General features: G+C 31.5%; 2 protein-coding genes across 5 annotated transcripts in view; one reads left to right on the forward strand and one right to left on the reverse strand.

Moving 5' to 3' along the window:
• The window catches only part of LOC127702713 (NEDD4-like E3 ubiquitin-protein ligase WWP1), a 51969-nt gene extending 48495 nt beyond the window's left edge, over nucleotides 1-3474 (reverse strand). For all 4 annotated transcript variants that reach the window (XR_007982549.1, XR_007982548.1, XR_007982547.1 and 1 more), the window contains exon 1: nucleotides 3410-3474. The gene's annotated coding sequence lies outside the window, so the exon portion shown is untranslated. The remainder of the gene's footprint in view (nucleotides 1-3409) is intronic.
• Nucleotides 3475-3665: 191 nt separating this feature from the next.
• LOC127702718 (RNA-binding protein NOB1-like) lies at nucleotides 3666-25103 on the forward strand. Its single transcript, XM_052207023.1, has 8 exons — nucleotides 3666-3794; nucleotides 15914-16046; nucleotides 16671-16804; nucleotides 18973-19044; nucleotides 21822-22331; nucleotides 23688-23785; nucleotides 24404-24545; nucleotides 24806-25103. Exons 1-8 carry the CDS (start codon nucleotides 3726-3728, stop codon nucleotides 25070-25072), a joined length of 1425 nt encoding a protein of 474 aa, XP_052062983.1. The 5' UTR covers nucleotides 3666-3725; the 3' UTR covers nucleotides 25073-25103.

A 25103-nucleotide genomic window follows, 5' to 3' on the forward strand; every position in this document is an offset into this window, starting at 1 on the left:
ATGTTAGTACCGTAATCGGGCTTGTATAGTTCGCACTGGTACATAGTCCGCACCCCCTTCCCCCCACGAAATTTCAGGTAAAAAAACTTTTTGTAACTGTTAAAAAAGATCTAATGAAACTCCGGTAATTTTAAATCGTGTGTGGTCGTTTGCGGTATTTTCTTGGAAAAACCTATTTTCCATCACCAAACAGAAGCTGAAACTGCTTGAAAATGGTTCTAAAACACTTCACGCTGGTTAAAATAAGTCTAAATCACACAAAAAACAATTAAGAAACTTATGTATGTTTAAACTGGAAGTTTGAAAAGCACGTGTAAAAGATGAAAAAACCCGGTGAGAGTCGAAATCCGTACATAATAGATATCACTATAATACGACTTTCAAAGTAAAACAGTTCCCTCCTTATGTAAAACAGTGTTTAATATATCTATCACATTAATGTTTGAAGGGTCTTAAGCTAATACAAAACATATTTGTCAATAGGAAACACCAAAACGGAACGAATAATAACCGATTACGTTTTGTAGTTTACACATCAGTCAGGGGACTTATTGAAATAAGTGATTTTTAAATCACTTATTTAAGTAGCAAATTCGAAGTTTTGTCACTAATTGTGATTTTGTAGTTTTACCAAAATTTTAAACATATAGGTTTAGATAATATCTTTTCATTAGTAAAATTGAAAAAAATGAACTTTTTGCTCTTTTAAACTGCAAGGTTTATGCCTTTGATGCAATCATTTAGCTGCAAATTCTATTTTAGTTGAAAAAATGCTATAAAAATGGCTTTACATAATGAACTGATACTTTCTAAACAGATTTTTCCCAGCAGTGGGAGTATTTTTCCTGTAAAATTCAAGGTTTCATCTTATAGATTATTGAACAGATATATCATGTTAAGGAGGGGTATTTGCGAAAAATACCAGTCGAGAGAATGTTAAATTTCGAGAGCCGTAAGGCGAGGGAAATTCATTCTCAAGACTGGTATTTTTCGCAAATACCCCTCAAGAACATGCTATATCTGTTTAATTATACCGAATGTTAATGTTCAAAAACGCATTGATGATCGTGACGTTACAAGCGTCCAGTCGGATAGAGTATTTTTTGGCAAATACCCCGGCAGAGAGGGTAAAAAAGGCATATCCTTTTTGCATATACCCCGGCGGCATTAAAAAATGAACGATATTCATTTGATAACAGTAAATTGGTGAAAAATACACTGGCTATCAACCAATCAAAACCCAGGATTCTTACATAAGGTGTAATTAGTAATAAAATTCTACTGTCATGACTGTTCGCGATCAAAATTTCACTGTTCGGGGTGTTGAAATTAGTGGGGTTATTAAAATAATGATACTTAAAGAAGTGATTTTTCGGAAGTAAATTGAGGTACGATACTTAAACAAGTGATTTTTATGTCATTATCCTAGATTTAGTACAAGGTCATCACCTGACATGACCCGGTCATCCTATCAACACAAATGTTGGTTCTGATAATTTTAGCAACATAATTAGTCCCTGGATCATTAGTATTCTATATTTAAAGCTACAATAAAATTAAATCACTTAGTCTAGTGATTAATTTGTACTACTTAAATAGGTGATTATTAAAGAAAGACAACTCTTACTTCAAACCTTTATGGACATAATGTTAATTGAATCAGTGATTTAGAAAATCACTCATTTAAGTAAGTCCCCTGACTGCACATTGTAAGCTGGTTTACGGTCGTCTTTTTTTACTTTTTCTTTTTTACTAATACCAGTTTATATTTAGCAATGCATTGAAAAGAAACGAGAATTTTGTAATGAAACATTTAATTTTTAAATTTATCAGGATTAATTTGATATTAAATAAAAATAACTTATATGGATTGGGTAAAATTATTGGTTTGAAAAATGATGAGTGCCCTCTACAATGTCAATAACAAACATGGCAGAACGTAAACAAACCACATCGCGGAATTGAAATTTTCTCTCTTATTTCTTGCTTATTGTACTCTAAAGTTCGCACCCCTGCTGTCAGGGTCAATTTTGGAGAATAAAACCGCAGACTATACAAGCCTTTTAACGGTACTTTGGTGCTGATTGGTTAACATGGCTCAAGATCATTTGACTTGCCTTACATTTATGACTTCAAACACATGCAATATAAATATATCAAAACAATTGCTGAATAGGGTTATAGAAAATAGTTGTTTTTAAAAATTTAGTGTCAGTCTCACTTGTAATGCTTCACAATCTTATCAGACTTGCAAGTAAGATGACTTCAGCTTCAGACAATCTGGCTGCTGTGTGTAAAAGCTACATGTATAACTCTATATATTAAAAACAAAATCTTACCCCAAAATTCAGAAACAACAGAAATTTCAAACAATTATGAAAAGATACCCTGAAGGAAAAGTGAAAAGAATGCTTTGAAATGCTAGAATGCAGGATTTTACGTATACATAATTAGGTCATTTGTTATAAAACGTGGACAAAATTGCAAGGCAAAACTTAATGTTGAGAAATATATGTACAATGCTGGATATGTATTCAGTGAAGACCCATTAATATTCTGTTTTTTGGCTAGTTACACTTTAGTCACCCTCCCCCCCTCACAAAGAATGAACTACTGACACTGGGTGTTTTGGGGCTTTAAGATGGACATTTTTTTGTTTTAGACTTTTGGCTTAGAGTTAAAAGAACATTGGAAATTTTTTGCTTCAACTTTCCACACACAAAAATAACTAGTCTTGAACCATGAATGAAAAATATTCAATATCTGATTTTGATTGTTCTTGGATTTCATCTCACTTGACCAAATTACATTTGCACAACTATCACTTAAAATATATGACATAGATTGTTTTGTTGTGACACTTGATATTGCTGGAAAACATTTTATTTGCTTCAAAAGATGTGTCACTGATTAATAAATACAGATATATTTTTACGATATCAAAAATGCTCATGATATCTATTTAACTTCATACTGTAAACTGTAACTAGGAAAATTATGATTCCCCCCTAAAATTGTCTTATAATCTACCTTAGCCATGTTATTAATACTTGTGAAATATGTCACATGATGTAATGGGAAAAGCTTTCATATATAACATTAACAGTCTATAACTATAAGGAATATTTTGAACTAAAGTTATTCAATTGTCACCCTAATACATGAAGTTATACAGTACATGTCCAATGATTAACAGATTAAACGTTAATGACAACATTTTACATGAACTATTAACGGTTGTGTCAGTAAAGCAGGATGTTGTTAAGTTTGCTGTGACAACTTTGACGATTTGCTGTGTTTTCTTTTTTTCGACCGAAGTATTTGATATATTTTTTTACACAAAACTTTTTGATATGTGTGAGAATTTGTATTGGGACATCCCTGTAATGTGCATTTTGACAATATTGACCTGTATTTGGTTACGAACGAGCACTGTCAAAACAGTTTGATGTCCACCATTTCTTATTGGTCATGTGATCAATGACGTATAAAGTTGTAATATGCATCTGTGATTTTATATTCTTTAAAAAATATTATACTTATTTCCACTTTTTTGTTTTAAAGAAATTGCTTTTTGCAACAAATATCTATTTCTACTTTAAAATTTTATATTCAGATATTTTGTTAAAAATTAAAATCATTCAAACGTTTTAAAATATAGCACATAATGTCTAAAACAAAGTTGTCTTTTGACATTGAATCTCATGTGGACGACAAATTGAGAAATGTCACATAAAAGTGTAAAGCATGTGATAGCTGATGCTGGGGCTTTCATACGAAATGCCCCATTACAGGTACAAACAATAAACAATTACGATTAATTTATATCTACCAGGATGTTTGTTTTTTAACTCTACACACGGAATTGCCAAAAAAATAAAGGAAACACCTGAAGTTCCCTATATTGCCTTCTCCTTTTCGGTTTATAATACCAGATTCCAGCAGTGTTCTTGCCTTATAGTATCATGGTGCTAAAGATATTTTAAGATAGACAGTGCTCCAGCTAGAAATTTAAAGGGGCAAGGTGTCAGTGGAGGGCAGGGCACTTTTTAAGGTTTGGAAAGTGCACTTCTCAATTTTTTTATACCCCCGCTTTAAAAAAGGGGGGTATACTGTTTTACCTCTGTCTGTCCTGTCGTCAGTCCATCCGTCAGTCCATCCGTCCGTCCCATGAATATTTTCATCGCATTTTTCTCAGGAACTACTTGACAAGGATTTCTGAAATTTGGTTTCAGGGTTTATATAAGTAAATTAAACCGTGTGATGCGTTTTCAGATTCATCACTCAACAACTTCCTGTTTACCGAACACTTGTATTATTTTACACATGGTTTCAGGGTTTATATAAGTCAGCTTTACTGTGTGAAGCGTTTTCAGAAACAACTTCCTGTTTACCAAAATATTACAGCGGGGGTATCATCAGTGAGCAGTAGCTCACAGTTTTACTTGTTGTCTATGCTTCTGTGTGTTTTCATTGTGGCTATTTATCACATGTTCACAATGTGTTTTTCTGTATATGATGACAATAAATATTGCTCAAGTTGTTGTTGATTATATATTATATTATAAAATCTGCAAAACATGCTTTAACGTTGTTTGTAACTGTTTCTGAAACTTGCTCATGATCAGTAAGTTGGTTATGTTGCCCAATGTTCCTGTCCTTAAAATTAGCTTATGGTCTGTATATCATGTACAGTGTTCTCCCCAGGATTTTTGGATAGCACCAGGGTAACGCGTGTGAACAGCTTGGTGAAATGATTCATACAATCAGTTGTGTCGCGTGGCGTCGCTATATTTCTAGTTACTGCAGTTTTTATGTCTCTTGTTTTGTTTTAATACTGTGGTACTGTGTTATGTCAGAATATTATTGGTTAAAAAGATCAATAAAACAGTTTGTATTCTTTTTAATATTTTTTGAAAATAAATAAAACATGATTCATTACATAATATTCATCTAAATTTAAAGTAATTAATTCTTTTATCCATGATCAATAAAAATAAAATATCATTCAAACAGGAACATATATATTGTTAGATATACTGTTCCCAGATTCAAAAGAGAACAAAAATGTTCAATTTAAAATAAAAAGAAATTTTTCACAAATTTTAAAACATTTTGCCATAGATTTCATGTACATGTAAATATTAACCTTTCTTGTCTTTGGTGATGATCAAACATAGATACAGACTTAATACTGCACTGAAATCTAAATCTTTATTTGTCATGATCCATTTAAAAAGAATTCCTAAATCTATAAATTTATCTTAGGTCTATAGATCTATAAGTAACATATTCAATGTCAACAACAAAGTCTCCCTATTTTCCCGCCTAAATGACAGGAAGTAGATATAAATAGATTTAACATGTGCTTATGGATTAAAATTGCAAGATCACTTCTGTTATTCATTAATGATCATATGGATATAGATATCCAGTTTGAAGGTACAGTCATGCATTTTATTTATAAAATAGAATAGATTGCAGTTAATTGTAAATAATTTTGAATATTCTACATGAACTAACTGGGTCGTGGGATCCTTCCCCTTTGAATTACTTGTTGACAGTTTGAAACCGGAATATCATGCAATAACTATGTCATAATTAAAGATAATTTTGGCCATGGTTTAATCAGAGACATATAAAACTATAATATAAGTATTGAGCTAACTTTATAATGTACAAAATATGTACCGTCGTGTGTACAACTATCGGGTCAACACGGTTTGTGTACAAAGTATTTGCCGACTTGTCAGGTGGTGAGTGAAGCCTTAAAATAGTTATCTATGATCATAAAGTTATGATTTCTAAATTAAAACACAAAAGAATCATGTAAAAAGTGTTAATTACATCGATTAAATCCAATCAACAAAGGTTAACTTCATAAAAGTAAATCGATCACGTGGTGTAAACAATCCGTGTTGAACTGGTTTGAACTGGTCAAATTTCACCTGGAATTTTATACCGCACGGAAAAGATTAAACAAGTCGTTTAACACTTTACCGATTTACGATTTTTTAACTGAAAATTTTAGCACCACGGAGAAAAATTATACATCGCGGTAAGAACGATACCACCGCGGTAAAAAATTATACATCGCGGGCCCGTGGTCCTTTAATGGTCTGGGGAGAACACTGATGTATATACTACTGAATAGAGAAAATGTTTAAAAATTAGAATAAAGAATTGAGAAAAAATGGGCCAAAAAAATTAAGAAGAAAAAATAATGGGTGCTCAAATATACAGAATATAGAAAACTTGTATGTAAATAAAGAATACAGAAAATGATGACCCAAGCCCCTCACCCGACCCCTACCAAGACCCTCTTAACTTTGCACCATTATCCAAAAGACCTAGACGCAAAAGTTCTAAAGGTTACAAGTATGCAGACTGATCTTGAGTAAGTATTTCAATACTAGGAAAAATTATAATTGAGTTATCGTTATTGTATATGGGATTGCTCCTACTTCGGAGGATTATACAGTGGATTGTAAAGAGTAGACATGGTAGAAGTGAATGCTATGTCTGCCTATTTTTGTCGAGCCTGCGATTTCTGTCGCAGAAAGTTCAACATAGGGATAGTGATCCGGCGGCTGCAGTGGCTGCTTTAACTACTTAAAAGCTTTATATTTTAGAAGGTTGAAGACCTGGATGCTTCATACTTTGTATATAGATGCTATCATATGTCCATTGTCCTTGACCTCATTTTCATGGTTCATTGACTACTTGGAAAAAAGATTTTTTTGTAATGTCAATTTCTCTCTTATTATGAGTAATAGGATAACTATACTTAGTATGTGCGTACCTTGCAAGGTCCTCATGTCTGTCAGACAGTTTTCATCTGATCTTGACCTCATTTCATGGATCAGTAAACAAGGTTAAGTTTTCGTGATGAAGTCCATATATCAGATACTATAAGCAATAGGTCTACTACATTTGGTGTATGGAATGATTGTAAGGTGTGCATGTCCAACTGGCAGGTGTCATCTGACGACCTCATTTTCATGGTTCAGTGGTTAAAGTTCAGTTTTTGTGTTTTGGTCGTTTTTTTTCTAATACTATATGCAATAGATCAACTATATTTGGTGTATGTAAATATTTTACAATGTACATGTCAGTCTGGCAGGTTTTATTTGACCTTTACCTCATTTTTACTGTTCATTGCTCAGTGTCAAGTTTTTTTGTTTTGGTCTGTTTTTCTTAAACCATAAGGAATAGGTCAACTATATTTAATGCATAGATTGATAGTAAGGTGTACATGTCTGTCTGACATGGTTCATCTGACCTTGACCTCATTTTCATGGTTCATTGGTCGATGTTAAATTTTCCTGGTTAAGTTTGTTTCTTAGAAACTATTTAAGCAATAGGTCAACTATAATTTGTGTATGGATGATTGTAAGGTGACTGTGCATGTATTTCTGGTTTGGTTTATCTGACCTTGTCCTCATTTTCTTGAATCATGTTAAATTTATGTGATACTTGTAGTAAAGCTTTATATTTAGGACTATCAACATAAAATCAATTATTTGTAAAGCAGGCGAGACATTTCAGCATGTGCCCTCTTGTGTTATTTTAATATCAGAAGTGAGGACAGCCAAAGACAAAATACGTCTTAATTTAACAATTTTAACAGAATTCGAGTAAAACAATGTTTTTAAAATAAGTTCATTTAGTTTATGTCTTTCTGTCAAATATGCTTTCATCATGAATCTATGCTAAAAGTTGCAAACTGTGTGGTTGGAAGAAAATTTCTTTTCTTTTTAATAAAGTTTATACAATTCCTTAACTTTCCCGTAAAAATATCTTATTTTATTTATAGTGTGTTGTAAGATTTTGTGAGGGAATTCGATGTTTTCTACATTGCCATACCATGATGGCTTAAACGCACTTCATGACAATACTGCTGAATAAATCAGAATGATTTTTTGCAGTATTTTCAAAAACGACTTTGCTATGTACCTGTGTTTTATATGTTAATAAATTAATGCTTGAAGAAGGTTAATTTTCTGTATAATGTCAATAATTTTGTTGACTTTTGAAGCCCAAACTTTCTATTGCTTTAAATACACTAAGGAGAGATCGATAAAAACGATGCCAATATAGACATATAGGTTTTTGAATTTTTAACAAAAATTTGGGCAATGAGTGTTTTGCAGTATTAACAAGAAACTGTATTAAAAAATCTCTCATTTTCTCCCTTCCCAATTTACCCCTAACACTTAATTTGATATGGACTGGTAATTGTTATTAAATTGTTTGCAATTTGATTGGATAAAGTTATTATTGCTTCATCTTTACTTGTTATCTGTTCAAATTTGTCCTGAGCACACAAAATTTTATTACGTACATGTAACAATAATTATTGTTTATGAAGACAAGGATGGCAACTCTAATTCCGAAGTTAAAAAATCTTTTAAGAAATTATAAAATTACTCTTGTTTGTTGATATATATACAATTATAGTTATGGTTTGTCTGTAGTTTTCTGTCTTAATATTGTACTAAAAGGTCAAGTCGAACTTTAATTATTATTTTTTTTAATAAAAACGATGAAACCAATGTTCTTTAACTAGAGCCTGTATATGTTATAGTCAGTCTTGAGAATAATGGGCAACATCAGTGAAGAAAAAAGAAAAATGTCTTAAAAATTGAAGAATATATATTAGAAATGAAGATTCCCATCCAGACCTTCATACTTAATAAGTCACAATTTAACTTTGCTGGACATTCCTAATCTGAATGCCTTTAAACATGTTAAAGTATAATTATATTCTGTATATCTGAAAACTGGTTAATTCACACTTCTTTTACACACACATGTGTGTGGTTCAAATAATTGACCATCAAACTCTACTCTGGACGAGTTCATGATATTTTTGTGAATGAAATAACAGGTATGAAAGGTTAGATTTTGCAATTCTTACTTTTTTACGATTTTTTGTAATACAGTGAATTTTTACATTATTGAAATAGCACGTTCTTCAGAAATTTGAAAAACTTTACAGAGCATGCGTTTTCATTCTTTGAAAAATATATTATTTTGAAGAAAGACATTGAAATATATTTTACGCACGTCTACACAAGGTAAAAAGCTTGTTTGTTTTAACAGAAAATAGCATTTTTAAGTCTCATTAACTGTTATCAGTCCAATTTAATCCAAATGAAAGCAGTTTACGAGTTAATAAAGTCAAAATCTGATCTGCCTATTTTTGTACATAAAAAGTCAATTTGATCATTTTAAGACAAGATTCGTCTATCTCACAAAATCATGTTAGGCACTTTAACTGTACATTGTAGCATAAAATCTGCTTTCAATTTAGATAACATTTACATCGGCATACTTTCTAACTTATAAACGATTCGAATTTTAGTCAATCTATCTTTTAAATAAATTATGTTTATACAACTATTCCACAAATAAATTGGTCTTATTTTAATTGAGCTTATATTCGGTTTCCAAATTAGATAATTCAATAGATAGGTCCAATAAAGATGCAAAATTGAATTGTGCCACAGTTACATTAAGTTAAGAACTTGTATCTATTTTTAGATCTGTTAAAGGTCATAATTACAGTGGTTATGTTATACATTCTTTAACTTTCCCAAAATAATCATCAGATTTTCTAATAAAAGTTGTCAGTGGTTAGAAATATATTATAATTTATAAATTAAAAAATACGGAGTTGAGTCCTAGTTGAAAAACGATCTGATCGACAAGTTGTCTTTGTTTCTTTCTGCTTGTCGCTTATAAGTTGAGATGGATGACTCGTTATGTCCAAGTATATTTGTTCTGTTCAACAGAAGTGACCCTGGAATCTTTGTTATAACAGTGCCATGATATCTGTTCCAGTTGGAACACATATTCAATATCCTTTATTCCTTTAGAAAAAATGCTGTAATATTAATTCCAGTGGAAATAATATTACAGAATATTTCTTCCACTTGGAACTTATATTACACAATAATTACAGAATATTTCTTCCACTTGGAACTTATATTACACAATAATTACAGAATATTTCTTCCACTTGGAACTTATATAATGAAAGAACTTCTTTTATATGAGAATCAGTGACACATATGACAATCAGTGACACATATAACAGTCGACCAAATCACAATGGCATCCATTAAAAATTTAAATGGATGATTTGGAGCCCTTACCTGAAAATAGCTGTTTATTATACATATAAAGTCTATTGTTGAAGAATTAATGTTGCCCTTTAGCATGTTTAGAGTTATTTGAGGTGACATAATGATATTACAACTAACAAAATAAAAGAGTTGATAACTCATGTATTTATTTTCACAATAGCCATGATAGCTGTACATGTAAACAAAATATATAATATTGGTAATAGTTTCAAAAAATACACATATTGACTTAATAAAAAAAATTGTGAAGGTGTTGAAGTCAATATTAGACACTTTTTTTTAAAAATCTTCTCTTTTCTTATATTAATTGAAATTCTATATGGACACATGGCATGCATAATGGACAATGACTTATAGGAATAAAATCCTGAAGTAAAAGATAAAAACAGAAGGGTATAATTTCTTCAAGCGTTCCATTTCCTGAATTTAGAATATTTTTATCGTGCTGTTAAAAAAAGTCAGGAAATAATTTATTAAGCAGTCTCCAAAAATCTTTTTTATCACACTTTCCCTGATTATAGAAATTAAATTTTGACACTTGTTAGCCATAGTTAATGCACAGGTTATCTAGTCACTTAATTCTTTTAACCTGTAAAACATTCAAGAAAATATATATCTTTATTTATAAATGTTAAAATAATTACTATAGCAATTATATCAATGTATATATATCATCTAAAGTATGCAATATCACTACCTCTAGAATTAAATATTAGTAAATATTCATCTTAGTTGATAATAAATCATACAAATATCATTCATTTTTGTCGAGCCTTCGACTTTAGTCGAAAAAGCGAGACATAGCGATCCTACATTCCGTCGGCGTCGTTGTCGTCTGCGGCGTCCACAAATATTCACTCTGTGGTTAAAGTTTTTGAAATTTTAATAACTTTCTTAAACTATCCTGGATTTCTACCAAACTTGGACAGAAGCTTGTTTATGATCACAAGATAGTATCCAGAAGTAAATTTTGTAAAAATAAAATTCCATTTTTTCCGTATTTTACTTATAAATGGACTTAGTTTTTCTGCCAGGAAATATTACATTCACTCTGGTTAAAGTTTTTAAAATTTTAATAACTTTCTTAAACTATCCTGGGTTTGTACCAAACTTGGACAGAAGCTTGTTTATGATCATAAGATAGTATCCAGAAGTAAATTTTGTAAAAAAATAAATCCATTTTTTCCTTATTTTACTTTTTAATGGACTTAGATTTTCTGCCAGGAAACAACACATTCACTCTGTGGTTAAAGTTTTTAAAATTTTAATAACTTTCTTATACTATTTTGGATTTGTACCAAACTTGGACAGAAGCTTGTTTATGATCAAAAGCTAGTATCTAGAAGGAAATTTTGTTTTCTCCCAGTTAACATTACATTCAGTCTGCAGTTAAAAGTTTTTAAACATTTATTAGATTCATAAAGTATCCTTGATTTTTACCAAACTTGGACAGAAGCTTCTTACAATCAAAAGATAGTATCAAGTGGAATATTTTTATTGATTTACTTCCTCATTTTTGTTGAGCCTGCAATTAACAGAAAAAGTAGGCGAGACACTGGGTTCCACGGAACCCTTACGAATTTTTATTAAATGAATAATGCGCGCCAAAGGAATATAGTTTATAAAACTAAACCCATCTATAAATCTTTACTATAATTTTTATATGACCGCAAAAATTTTTGCGGTCGTATATTGGTATGACGTTGGCGTCGTCGTCCGGCGTTGTCCGAAGACACATTGGTTTTCGCACTCTAACTTTAGTTTAAGTGAATGGATCTCTATGAGATTTTACCACAAGGTTCAATACCACAAAAGGAAGGTTGGGATTGATTTTGGGGGTTTTGGTACCAACAGTTAAGGAATTAGGGGCCAAAAATAAGCATTTTTGTAACTTCCAGACATAACTTGTGTGTTAGTGTATGGATCTCTCTGACATTGTACCACAACGTTCCATATCACACAGGGAAAGCTGGGATTGATTTTGGGGGTAATTGCCTCAAAATATTAGGAATAAGGGGCCAAAAAAGGGGCAAAAAACAAGCATTTTCCTAGTTTCATGACAATAAGTTGTGTGTAAGTGTATGGATCTTTCTGAAATTGTACTACAAGGTTCATTATCACAAAGGGAAAGCTGGAATTGAGTTTGGGGGTAATTGCCCAAGACGTTTAGGAAAAAGGGGCCAAAAATAAGCATTTTTGTCGAGCCTTTGACTTTAGTCGAAAAAGCGAGACATAGCGATCCTACATTCCGGCGTCGTTGTCGTCGGCGGCGTCCACAAATATTCACTCTGTGGTTAAAGTTTTTGAAATTTTAATAACTTTCTTAAACTATCCTGGATTTCTACCAAACTTGGACAGAAGCTTGTTTATGATCATAAGATAGTATCCAGAAGTAAATTTTGTAAAAATAAAATTCCATTTTTTCCGTATTTTACTTATAAATGGACTTAGTTTTTCTGCCAGGAAATATTACATTCACTCTGGTTAAAGTTTTTAAAATTTTAATAACTTTCTTAAACTATCCTGGGTTTGTACCAAACTTGGACAGAAGCTTGTTTATGATCATAAGATAGTATCCAGAAGTAAATTTTGTAAAAATAAAATTCCTGTTTTTCCGTATTTTACTTGTAAATGGACTTAGTTTTTCTGCCAGGAAACATTACATTCACTCTGTGGTTAAAGTTTTTAAAATTTTAATAACTTTCTTAAATTATCCTGGATTTGTACCAAACTTGGACAGAAGCTTGTTTATGATCATAAGATAGTATCCAGAAGTAAATTTGGTAAAAAAAAAAATTTCATTTTTTCCGTATTTAACTTATACATGTTATAAATGGACTTAGTTTTTCTGCCAGGAAACAATACATTCACTCTGTGGTTAAAGTTTTTAAAATTTTAATAACTTTCTTAAACTATCCTGGATTTGTACCAAACTTGGACAGAAGCTTGTTTATGATCAAAAGATAGTATCCAGAAGTAAATTTGTTAAAAAAAAAATTTAATTTTTTCCGTATTTTACTTATAAATGGACTTAGTTTTTCTGCCAGGAAACAATACATTCACTCTGTGGTTAAAGTTTTTAAAATTTTAATAACTTTCTTAAACTATCCTGGATTTGTACCAAATTTGGACAGAAGCTTGTTTATGATCAAAAGCTAGTATCTAGAAGGAAATTTTGTTAAAATTAGTACCTGTTTATCCGTATTTTACTTATAAATGGACTTAGTTTTTCTTCCAGTTAACATTAAATACAGTTTGCAGTTAAAGTTTTTAAAACATTTATTATATTCATAAACTATCCTGGATTTATACCAAACTTTGACAGAAGCTTCTTACAATCAAAAGATACTATCTAAAGGAATATTTTTATTGATTTTTTTCCTCATTTTTGTTGAGCCTGCGATTAACAGCAAAAGTAGGCAAGACACTGGGTTCCGCGGAACCCTTACGAATTTTTCTAGTTTCCAGACAATTACTTGTGTGTTAGTGTATGGATCTCTCTGACATTGTACCACAAGGTTCCATTTCACATAGGGAATGGTGGGATTGATTTTGGGGGTAATTGCCTCAAAATTTTAGGAATTAGGGAGCTAAAAGGGGCAAAAAACAAGCATTTTTCTAGTTTCAGGAAAAAAAACTGGTGTGTAAGTGTATGGATCTTTCTGAAATTGTACTACAAGGTTCCATATCACAAAGGGAAAGCTGGTTTGAGTTTTGGGGTAATTGCCCTAAAAGTTTAGGAATTTGTGGCCAAAAAGGGGCCAAAAAACACATTTTTCTAGTTTCCAGACAATAACTTGTGTTCAAGCGTATGGATCTCTCTGAAATTGTACTGCAAGGTACCATACCACAAAGGGAAGGCTGAGATTGAGTTTGGGGGTGATGAATCATAAGGGGGTTCAAAAAATTTGGGGGGGGGGGATTTTATTTTTTTCCTTTTTTTTCTTTTTTTTTTTTTTTTTTTTTTTCTTTTAAAATTTTCCATTTTAAGTTGGTTATTTCTGATTTATATTTAAAAGCAAATAATAATGATATGGTAGGAGATACACACCAAACAGGATGTGTAAATTATTATATAATAAGTATTGTGCAATAGCAAGAAATTTTCAACTGCACAGTATTGCACAATAGCAAGAAATCTTCAATTGCACAGTATTGCGCAATAGCAAGAAATCTTCAATTGCACAGTATTGCGCAATAGCAAGAAATATCCAATAGCACAATTTTGCGCAATAGCAATAAATTGTCAATTGTACAGTATTGCACAATAGCAAGAAATATTCAATTGCACAGTATTGTGCAAAAAAAGATACTTCGTATAAATTGCTTATTTCTTGACCAATTTCAATGAGGTTTTTTGGCCCCGTTTTTAAATTGGTCCACATTGAGGTCCAAAGGGTCCAAAATTAAACTTTGTTTGATTTCATCAAAAATTGAATTCTTGGGGTTCTTTGATATGCTGAATCTAACCGTGTATTTAGATTCTTAATTTTTGGTTCCGTTTTCAAATTGGTCTACATTAAGGTCAAAAGGGTCCAAAATTAAACTTAGTTTGATTTTAACAAAAATTGAATTCTTAGGGTTCTTTGATATGCTGAATCTAACCATGTATTTAGATTTTTGATTTTTGGGCCCCGTTATCAACTTTGTTCACATTGCGGTCAAAAGGGTCCAAAATTAAACTTTGTTTGATTTCATCAAAAATTGAATTCTTGGGGTTCTTTGATATGCTGAATCTAACCATATATTTAGATTTTGGATGTTGGACCATAATAGGTGAATGTCCAATTTAAAATTTTTAAGTTCTTAGACCACATTCATTCTGTGTCAGAAACCTATGCTGTGTCAAATATTTAATCACAATCCAAATTCAGAGCTGTATCAAGCTTGAATGTTGTGTCCATACTTGCCCCAACTGTTCAGGGTTCGACCTCTGCGGTCGTATCAAGCTGCGCCCTGCGGAGCATTTTATTAAATATATATAAATATATATATATATACAAGTCTAAATTGAAAACAACGTTCAAACCTATGATTGCGTTGGATAAAAACCGCAATTTTTATACGTGTGCATGCAAAACAAATTTCTTGTTAGAGGGGTCTAAATACAGCACAAACAACATTTTCCAAAAGACCAAAAAAGTGAAAAAGTATATTTTAACAAAACGCATTTGACTAACAGGTCGAACAACAAATGTTCTTAAACCCTGCTGACTGCCATTGGCGATTGCCAAATAAATGGATCACCGATGTAATAAATGGATCTTAATTATAAATTTAATAATATATTGTAACGTCTGTTAAAAGAACAATAAGATTTTAATTGACCAGTATTTGTCAGCATGGTCAGTATTGAACACTTAAGAAGTATTGACTGGGGCGGTAAATACATGTACCATTTCCCGGGGCAGTCTGCAGTCTGCAGCAAAATCTTTTCCGACTACTAGTCTGAAGACCAATATTCCGACATTTTTCTTATGTGTCTAAACAAATTTTCCAAAACTTACTATAAAAAAGAAGATGTGGTATGATTGCCAATGAGACAACTCTCCACAAGAGACCAAATGACACAGAAATTAACAACTATACATTTAGGTCACCGTCATAAAATTTTAATGTTCTGGGGCATTGGACTAGTGGCTAATGGGTAAATACATGGGATGGTACCCAACCTTGTGTACATCTATATATATATTTAAGGTTAAAGGTTTAATTTACTGATAAACTTGATGATTAAAACTCTTTGTGTGTATTTTAAACAGAGCATTGGTGAGCACATTTACACAATACCAGAGGTGGTAAAGGAAATCAAGGATAAAGCTACACTTCAAAGATTACAGGTCCTGCCATACAAAATAGAGTACAGAACACCATCACAGGAAAGCTTACAGATTGGTAGGTTTTATTTTGTAGATTTATTTTTATATGACCGCAAAAAAATTTTGGGGTCGTATATTGCTATCATGTCGTCGTCGTCCGAAGACATTTGGTTTCCGGACAATAACTTAAGTTTCAGTGTATGGATCTCTATGAAATTTTACCAAAAGGTTCAATACCACTTAAGAAAGGTTTGGATTGTCAATTTTCCAAAAAAAAATTGTGGGTCACAATTTATTTTGCTAATTCTTTGTATATAGTCTGAAAACAGATTTACTAAATATTGCGCAACAGCATAGTGTATTGCACAACAGCAAGAAATCTTCAATTGAATATAAATTCAAATCATATAACCAATTTCAAGTTCTTTGACTACATTTATTCTGTGTCAGAAACCTATAACATGTATAACATATAATGTGTAAAATATTTAATTACAATCCAAATTCAGACCTGTATCAAGCTTGAATATTGTGTCCATTTTTACCCCAACTGTTCAGGGTTGGACCTCTGCGGTCGTATCCAGCTGTGCTCAGCGAAGCAGTTTATTTTATTATGTCTTCCATTTATATTCATTGTGTTATGCTGTAAAGACAGGCCATCAGGGAATCTGAGACACATCTGTCATTTAATTTTTTTCAGTAAGTAATTTTTCCAAGAAGACTGGTGATTATAAAAGTTTGTCAGCAGTTGATATCAAAGTGATGGCTTTGACTTATCAGTTAGAAAAAGAACATGTTGGATCAGAGCATATCAAAACTGTTCCAGAAAGAAAGGTATATATTAATTTAGATTTTTTTAATGTTTTTTATTGTTTCTTAAAAAAAATTATGCCTTAATTACAAAACAAAATGGAAAAAGCATGTAGATAAGATAGATAATTTATTTTTATTAAAGTGTCACCATCCTTCACAATATTTATATATATACACAATATCATAAAAACCTAAAAAGATGCAAGCGGAAAACGGCTTATGAGACACTATCATTAAAACTGACATCGAATACATAAGACAACATTTTTTACACCTAAAAAGTAGTTTGTAATTAAAAACAAATTATTACATTGGTTGCAATGAATTACATTGATTACCCAGTGAAATAAAAACCGATAATTTCACATGTGAAATAAACGTGGTTATTTCACTCCTCTGACGTCATACAACAATAGGCGTTGTCAAGACGTCTATAACATCGGATCAAAACAAATTGTGAATGCGTAGAAAACGATATAGTTCCTTACATTTTCTACTTTAATTTCACAAAAAGCCATTTTCCAATGTAATAAAAAGAATAACTAATCAAAGAATTCAAATATCGAAAAATATTCAACTCGTGACCGAACAACACTGATAATTAACTCATGCGCTATGCGCATTCGTGAATTAATGTGTTGTTCGGTCACTCGAATATTTTTCTCTATTTGAATTCTTCGATTAGTTATTCTATAAATAATTGAATGAAGAAGTGGTTGCAAATTGAAATTATTGCTAACTGCGTAGAGGTTGATATGGATTTTCTGTTTCCACCATTGTTGTAATACATGTAAAAGCTTAAAAAATAGTACCATGAACAAGTTTTTAAAAAGTTAACAGTAGTCCAAAATTACATGAATAAGAACAAATTTGATGAAGTTCTATCTTTTAAACAATTTTTTTACAGCTATGTTCATAATGTCATTTTACAGTGACCTTTTTAACTTATGCCTAAAGTTCATTAATCTCTATTTATGCTATTTGGAGAGATTCATTATTTCTATAATGGAGCTTTATGGTATTAATGACTCAAGAGAAGAAAATATACTAAACTTGATTAAACAAACACCCTGTAAAGGTGTATTTTTAAACTTAATTTTTTTATGTTAATCTAATGTGTATGTATTAGACAAGTTTTAACCATAACATTTCATTATATAAAATTAGACTTTAATGCACTCACCTAATTTATGGCTAAATCATATATCATTCCAAAGCATATCATCTGTACTATCTTTTTTGCCTGGTTGTCAAATATTCGTATGGTGCAATATCTGTCAAATGATGGCATGTATGGTGAAGGGTCAAGGGCGGGCAATTTCATATTTTACAAGATGTCAGCATTTTTTCATATTCTGCCTTAATGATTAAATTAAGTATGCAAATATGAACCACTTTAAGAGAAAGAGATTAATATTCTCTTATTTAACGCACTTTAAAATTTTAGTTTCACACTTTTAATAATAGCACCTTTTTCATTAGTTCTATAAACATCAACCATGTCATTGTTAAAGTAACATTTAAGATTGCAGTTATCTTCCTTTGTCCATAATTGCAGTTGAACCAATTCATAGGATTGCATTCAATGCATAATATAATTTTAAGTTCCAACTGCAAAATGAAAACAATCTTTACCCTTTAGTGCTCACAAGCACTTTGATTATAAAAGTATGTCACCCTATTGACATTTTTTTACATGATTTCGAATGTGTTGCCACCCCTCGCCCATTGAAATTTTGTTTAAAAAGTAAGGAATATGGTATATAAAAAGAATATTTCAGCATGAATAATTGTTGGCAAGGTGTCACTTAATTTTTTAGAAAACTATCATCGATTTTTCAAAACTATGCAAAGAATAAGTTTTAAAAGAAATTCACCTGCATTTATGAAGTCACAAATACATCACTGGTGACTTAATTGGTTAAAATCTTCTTTAACTGTAATAATAAGACACTTTAAGATATGTTTTCATCAAATTTTCACAACATTATCACAATTAGAAATTTTCAGATTTTTAGGTCCAAACTAATGAGTTAGTGAACCAACTCCTTTGTAAACTTGAAATTACTTTATTAATTAATAAGTGGATTTGCTGTAGAAATCTCAAAATAAGGTTAATATTAATCACCAATAATAGTGAATTGTAATGCAAATAACTAGCTTCAGGTGATGATTGCTTTCTTTTCCAGATTGAGTGGAATGCCACAACAAAGATGTTGGAGAAACCTACAGACATAGCAGGCTTTTATTTGTCTAAAACAGTAAGAAATATTATTAGATAGCAGCATTAGTCATATTTAAAACAATACTAACTACAGATTTTCATCAGTACCGTCACTGCCCTTGACCACATGTACTTGTAATCCAAATATTACTGGAATATGTTTTTATACATCTGAAGATCTTATTTTATTCATGTCTTCTGTACAGTTGTTGGTCTCTTCAAACTTGGGTATATTTATAAAAATATAAATCAATTGTTTTAAAAACAATTGTTAACAGTCTTTCCCCTCCGAAACATTGATTGCTTGATTGATTGGTTGGTTGGTTGGTTGACTGATATACTAATTAAACACATGGGATAGGGTCTCTTGGAACCAGCGAAAAAGAAACAAATGAGATCATGGACCACGTATTAAACATATTGATTGATTGGTTGGTTGGTTGGTTGGTTGGTTGGTTGATTGATTGATTGTTTAATTGAAAGTTTGCATGACACTCTCTCTATGCGAGGCATCAGACTTAACGTCCATATTCTGACCGAACGTGACTGCGTATGTGTATATCCCGGACTCCCAAACGGACGGCCTGGATTTCCTAATGAATAAAAATCCTTACAACTTCTATTGATAAATTTTCTCTCTTTTCTACGGAAAATCAACTACAATCAATGCTTTATATAATGCAATGTTTAATTTTGATTTTCACTGATAAAACACAGATCAAGTTGAATTTGGGTAGTGTCACTTTAATCATTATTGAGTTATGCCCCTTTATAAATCGAAAGATTGCAACATTTTTTGTTTCCATTCATTAACTTAAGTTTGCCCCAACCAAACATTATGAAACTTATACACAATATTCATAACCACAAAACTAAGATCAAGAACAAATTTTTTGTTTCCGTTTTCTAAGTTTAGTTTGCCTCAATCAAATGTTATGAAACTTATACACAATGCTTATTAATACATAATACAGATTAAGTACAAAATTTGGTGGCTACACTTTTACCATTCTTGAGTTATGTCCCTTTATAAACATAAAAATTGCTGAATTTTTCGTTTCCGTTCTCTTAACTTTAGTTTGTCTCAACCAAATGTTATAAAACTTATACACAACCGTTCTAGAGTTATGCCTGTTTAAAAATAGAAAAATTGCTGAATTTTTAGTTTCTGTTTTACTTCTTAAGTTAGCCTCAACCAAATGTTATGAGACTTACACACAATGCTTATTACCACAAAACTCAGATCATGTTCAAATTTGGTTAGCGTCACTTTTACCGTTCTTCAGTTATGTCCCTTTATAACTATATGATATGCAAGCGGGGGCATCATCTGTGTCCACATGTGGACACTATCCACATTTATTTTATATAGATTAGACTGTTGGTTTTCCCGTTTGAATGGTTTTACACTAGTCAATTTTGGGGCCCTTTATAGCTTGCTGTTCGGTGTGAGCCAAGGCTCCGTGTTGAAGACCGTACTTTGACCTATAATGGTTTACTTTTACAAATTGTGACTTGGATGGAGAGATGTCTCATTGGCACTCATACCACATCTTCTTATATCTAGCACAGAGAACATTGCAAACAAAAGCTTTGGCAAAACAAACTCTTATGATATCAGGAGCTCAAGAAGGCTGAGAGATTAAATAAACTGAGTTAAACCTATTATATATATTTTTGTTCCTGGCCCAAGTCAGGAATATTGTCGGTAATTGTCTTATGTCAGATTTTAATGTTTATGATAGAACTTTGATAGTTGTTTAATTACTCTAGACTGAATGTTTTAGAGCTTGACATTTTGTATGAACACCTTCAAGTAAATTAACCAATGGTAGCATACTTTGAGTAGCGACAAGAAGGGTAATAAAGTGACTAAAAGAGATCAAGATTAGCTCAAGTTAATCATGTAAAGATTTTAGGCAAAACAAACTCCCACAAATAACCTAACTTACTCATAGTATCTGTTATATTGCCCTGTAGTCAGAACTGTTAACAAGTCAAATCCAATATAGAAACATTAAGGAAAAATATCTTCTGTTATCTCATTAATAAAGTCCTGTAGTTAACTGGTGAAGACAACTATAAAACTTCTTCAGTGATGATACAACCCTGACAGAGTAGTTTGTTTCACTCTGTCAAGGAAACTGCACAGAAAATTGACGCTGAGATGTATACAGCTTACGCAGGAGATGTATAGAAAAACAGTGCTTTTGCTTTTGATACTAACTTTATCAACAAGAATAACAAGTGAGCACGCTAGGGTGAGCTGATGGAAGTCGGTATACAAAAAAAAATCCATATTTTTTATCAGCAAATTGTTTTAACAATATGTTTTTTGTGTTGAGAATATGAAATAAAATGAAATAGGTAGTAAAACTTTTTTATGCGTACAAAACATTGTGATAGTTGAATGATTGTATGAATGAAGTCACATACATTTCATTGATGAAGTGAAGTGGATTGACATGTGACGTTGCTGCACTTCTACTTGATGTCATTGCCTTGTATTTTCCAGTATCAGGTGCTGTCCAGGATCTGAAAAAATATTAGGCAATAAGAGCAATAGGAAAATGTACAAATTGTAGATTATTAGCTGTATTTCTACTTAAAATATTGGGATATTGAAATGATCATGTCTGTTAATGAAATATGGATAAAATATAGCAAAGGCAAATAAAATGTAAATAGTTCTGAAAGTTGTAGTATACTACTTTATTTGCATGATCACTTATTGCTACTAGATATTTGTAACCGTTGATTTAACTGATTCCAAAGTAAACTATGTATGTTCAGAACATAAATTTTTTTCTCCAGAAAAGTGCTGGTAATTCAAGAACAACATCAGTTTCTGAAAAATCTACACAGTCAAGTCTTCCTAAAGAAAGTCTAGACCAGGAGTCATGTGATACAGTAAAGAGAAATAATGAATCAGATTTACATAATGAGTCAGATGACAACAGATCAAATCAAGAAAATTCTGAACCAGATTTAAAAGAAAACGTGACAGTACAAATTAAAGATGCAAAAGACATTAACAATTCTGATTTATCAGAAAGCACAAATGTAAGTGAGAATTTAGACAATGTACAGGATAAAGAGGAAGTGCAAGCTTTTCCATCTGAAGGGGAGATAATTCAGGGCACATTGTTGGAAGGGGATTCAGAGGAAGAAGAGGAACCGAGTGATGAGGATGATAGTGATGACGATGATGATGGTTGGATAACACCATGTAATATACAAGAAGTTAAACAGAAGATGGGAGAAGTACCCTCAGAAGAAGCTGATGTCATGGTTGGATGTCTCACCATGGATTTTGCTATTCAGGTTGGCAAATTACTGTACATTAGTATGATTGGCATATAAAGCAAACATGTTTTCAATACTTTTTAAATTAATGATTTGACCCATGAAAAACTGTGAGTAGAGCTAACAAAGTGATAAAACACACTTCCATTTGTTTAGATTTCACAAAGGCCACGTTTTGGTATGGGAAACCCCAAATACCACTCCGATCAGAAAATAGAATATGATATGCAAAGATTAGGTATTGTATGTATTTACGTAAATTCCTCAGATATGCGAAGCACCCCTCAAGAGCTACGAGGGTACAGTGGAATCCGTGTACACTCCCTATAAGGATAAATTGAAATGTGTTACTAACTTATATACAACCCACCACCACGGACAAACCCAACCCAACACCAAAGGAGCATTAGGACACCGTGAAGTCTTATTATGGTGGAGGAAGCCAAAGTTCTTGGAGAGCACCAGGCTCCTGGGCGGAAACAGACATATCAAAGAGATATCTACAGATTGATCTCCAGGTCAAAGCTGGTTTAAATTCTGGTCTAGGTACAAGAGATGTGTGTGGGAAGATGAAAATCACCCTTCTAATGTACTGAAATTTCCAACACCCAGACTCCGGATTGAACCCCGGGACTCTCAGTACTCTAGCCAAAGGTCTTAACCACTGAACCACGCACCCACACTTTAAAGATTCTTTAAAAGCTTCTTTAAAATTAAACCACTAGTTAAAGATCGGTTGAGGATACAAGATATGCCTACTACCTTTGCACATGTGTAGATGATAATTCCATACTTTTGCCAAGGCATTTTATTAAATGGACCACCCAAATATTATTTGAATAATCAAAACAAAAATAAGATATGCACAATGACAAGTCAATTATCAAAAATAGTCTGAATCCAGTTAGTGGTTGTTGTGGAAATAAGACGTCTCCATCTTGTAGATATACCATGTCAATGTTTTTCTATTGTTATAAAAATTATTAAGTAGGAAAGTCTTGCATATTGTTAAGAGATTTTCGTTAAAAAAGAATCCATTAGAATATTACATACAGGATATATTTAGTACCCAAAAATGTGCTTAGACTATCATCATGATCATGTGACTTTAACAATCTATCTTACAAGGGCATAGGATCATAATGAAAAACGATACTTTACACAACAAATAAATTTAGTACACATCTAAAAAGTGTATAACAAAACCAATATCAAAAAAGGAAAATGTAAATAAATACAAATATCAATAAATATTTTGGATAACAGATATTCTTCATCAGTATTGAATTATTTCAAATTATGTACAAATGTATTAGTCTATGATTTGATTTTTACATGTGTTTATATTTTAACATAAGGTTGTTTATATTTCAGAATGTTTTGATTCAGATGGGACTCAATGTTATATCAGTAGATGGCCTTTTGATAAAAAGAGCAAAAAGTTATGTACTTAGATGCAGTGCTTGTATGAAGTAAGTATATGTGCAATAAAATGAAAGAATTTTTCTTAGTTTTGTAGGTGTTTTTTTTCTTACAAATTAAGAGTTTTCTTTTACAGCCCATTGTTAGAAATGAAAGTTAAAAATGTAAAACTTCAATTAAAACAGGAGCACTAAAACGACTGAGAAGTACCAACTTCAAAACAATAATTTTTCTCCCTTTTCCTGGAAATAACCTTAATTCCAAAAGTCTAATTTTTTAAGTTAGAATGTGGTCAAATTTCACTCGTCCCGTAGATTTGATTTGTTTGAAATTGATAGAATGGCCAGTTATATCAAGTATTGTATACAGGAAAAAAATACCTGTTTGATGTTAACTTGTTACATTTTATCAAATTGCTTGTATATTACTGATAAAAGTCTGTGTTTGGCAAAATTGGCATCTAAATTTGCAAATTTTAATACAAGTATGACCAAACATTTTCTCCACAGATTTTATTTTGTTAACAAGCAAGAACTACAAAGCATAATTTTTATTAGAATATGTCTATAAGATGTGCATCCTTTCATTTTTATTAGCTTGAGAAAGCACACTATTTTTGACATGTATATTATGAAGTGTTACAGTGTATACTTGTTCTATATTTACAGGGTGACGACCAACGTGCTGAAGGAGTTCTGTCCCTTTTGTGGTAACAATGCATTAAGAAAGGTTTCCATGATAGTAGAAGAAGATGGCAGTATAAGATATTTTCTATCCAGACGGAAACCTGCAAACACTCGAGGTTTGAAGGTAAAATTTTACTCATCTTAGTTTGAAAAAAGGAAACTTTTTAAATTGAAAATGTTTTTGAAATACAACTTCTAAATTAAAAGTGTGATTCTTTTTTCTTTACTATATAAGAAGTGCCTATATTGTAAAATAATGTTTAATTTAAGTTAGACTGTCCTGTCTTTCTTGTAAATAAAAAAGTATACATGTATATTACAGTCTTTGAAACACTTTTAAAAAAATACATTTTAATTTCAAAAAAAATTTCAATATATTTTCAGTATGCATTACCACTACCAAAGGGAGGTAAGCATTCCCAGAATCCTATATTGTGTGCTGATCAACCATTTCCACAGCAGCGAACAACAAAAAAGTCAAAGCAGAAACTTGATGTGTTCGACCCAGATTATGTGGCGGGGTATTCTCCCTTTGCTGTTACTGACATTACTAGTAGAGCATCACAACTGGGAATCAGAAGTGGTAGAACTGGACAGTTTAACAAGAGGAATCCTAATGAAGTCAGGAAAAATTATGGACGGAGAAAATAATCGAATGTAATTAAAATATTTACCTATGGTA

The sequence above is a fragment of the Mytilus californianus genome, unplaced genomic scaffold (genome assembly GCF_021869535.1).
Source record: "Mytilus californianus isolate M0D057914Y unplaced genomic scaffold, xbMytCali1.0.p SCAF_5, whole genome shotgun sequence".
Lineage (NCBI taxonomy): Eukaryota > Metazoa > Mollusca > Bivalvia > Mytilida > Mytilidae > Mytilus > Mytilus californianus.